Genomic DNA, 1,350 nt, shown 5'->3' with positions numbered 1-1,350 from the left:
GCAGTACTCATTTAAATAAAACAGAAAAAATTATAGCGAAAGTAAATTGGTACAACGGTTGCATTTAAATTCGTTTTAATTTTATAGACATCATTACCTTCAATTTAGGATATGTAACTGAAATGTGAAGTGATGTGAATCTTTAGTTTTAATAGCTCCTTTAATGTTGTTTTGCTAAAACACGTCTACTTCAAAAATGATACCGACAAAGTACACAGTTTACCAAAATAAAATGCGAAACGATAATTACGAGACGCTAGAGGAAACCTACCTTGTGTATAGATACAAAACATATTATTTATGTGGGTACAATATTTTTCTTGTAGTTCAAGATCAACAGAATAGACTTCTTCAAGGAGTTTTGTACCTCTAGTATAAAAACAAAGTGATTTTCGTGTTTCAGACCAAGTAGACACATTTGCGTCCGCATTGCAATCAGGTGTAATTTTTTTAATTTGAAGTGATAATGCATCGATGTTGTTTAATTACGTTGCTTTGCCTGCAGTTAGAACTGCAAAGTTGCGCATTTGGTTATTATCGTCAAAAAACTCGCAATAATGTATGTAAAAATTTTAAAGATTATAATTATATTGATACTAGTCCTAATTGTTGGTATAATCCTGACGTTGATGCCACCGTTGTAAGTATAACTAGAATTAAATTAAATCAGATACATATATGGGTATTAGGGTGCTTCAAACAACATTTTTAATTTTTTTTTCTAAATTTTTTTATATATTACAAATTTCAAAAATTGTTCTCAGTACGTAGTGTAGGTGGCAGCACACATGATAATAATAAGATAAATGAATTAATCGTATGATTACAAGTAATCATGGATTATAATTTAGTTCCATATTAGTTTATACATAAAAATACAATACTTACTAATAGTTTGAGTAAAAATTTTGAGGATTATGCAAAAAAAAAATAATTGCAAGCTATTTTTGCAAATTTCAAAATTTAGTAATTTTTATAAACTAATATGGAACAAAATTATAATCCATGATTACTTGTAATCATACGACTAATTCATTTATCTTATTATTATCATGTGTGCTGCCAACTACACTACGTACTGAGAACCATTTTTGAAATTTGTAATATATAAAAATACAATACTTACTAATAGTTTGAGTAAAAATTTTGATGTTTATGCAAAAAAAGAAAAAATAGCTTGCAATTTTGCAAAATTTAGTAATTTTTAAATGGCCGTAACTAGTCTTTTTGTAAAGATAATCATACTTTGTCTTAGAGTTTTGTAAAGCTCAAAGACTCAACTTTGAGAATATGAAACGATTTTTTAAAAAATTGCGTAAATTATGTGTAAATTCAATTTAAAACAAAAAA

At 26.8% G+C, this 1,350-nt stretch overlaps 1 protein-coding gene across 2 annotated transcripts in view; it reads left to right on the top strand.

Moving 5' to 3' along the window:
• Positions 1-373: 373 nt before the first annotated feature.
• LOC108733114 (lipase member K-like) overlaps positions 374-1,350 on the top strand; it is a 17,105-nt gene continuing 16,128 nt past the window's right edge. For both annotated transcript variants that reach the window (XM_018464164.1, XM_018464165.1), the window contains exon 1: positions 374-640. In XM_018464164.1, coding sequence (XP_018319666.1) covers positions 467-640 — 174 coding nt within the window. In that variant the 5' untranslated portion in view covers positions 374-466. The remainder of the gene's footprint in view (positions 641-1,350) is intronic.

The sequence above is a fragment of the Agrilus planipennis genome, unplaced genomic scaffold (assembly GCF_000699045.2).
Source record: "Agrilus planipennis isolate EAB-ADULT unplaced genomic scaffold, Apla_2.0 scaffold53, whole genome shotgun sequence".
NCBI classification, from domain to species: domain Eukaryota; kingdom Metazoa; phylum Arthropoda; class Insecta; order Coleoptera; family Buprestidae; genus Agrilus; species Agrilus planipennis.
This window is presented reverse-complemented; position numbering and strand designations above follow the sequence as displayed.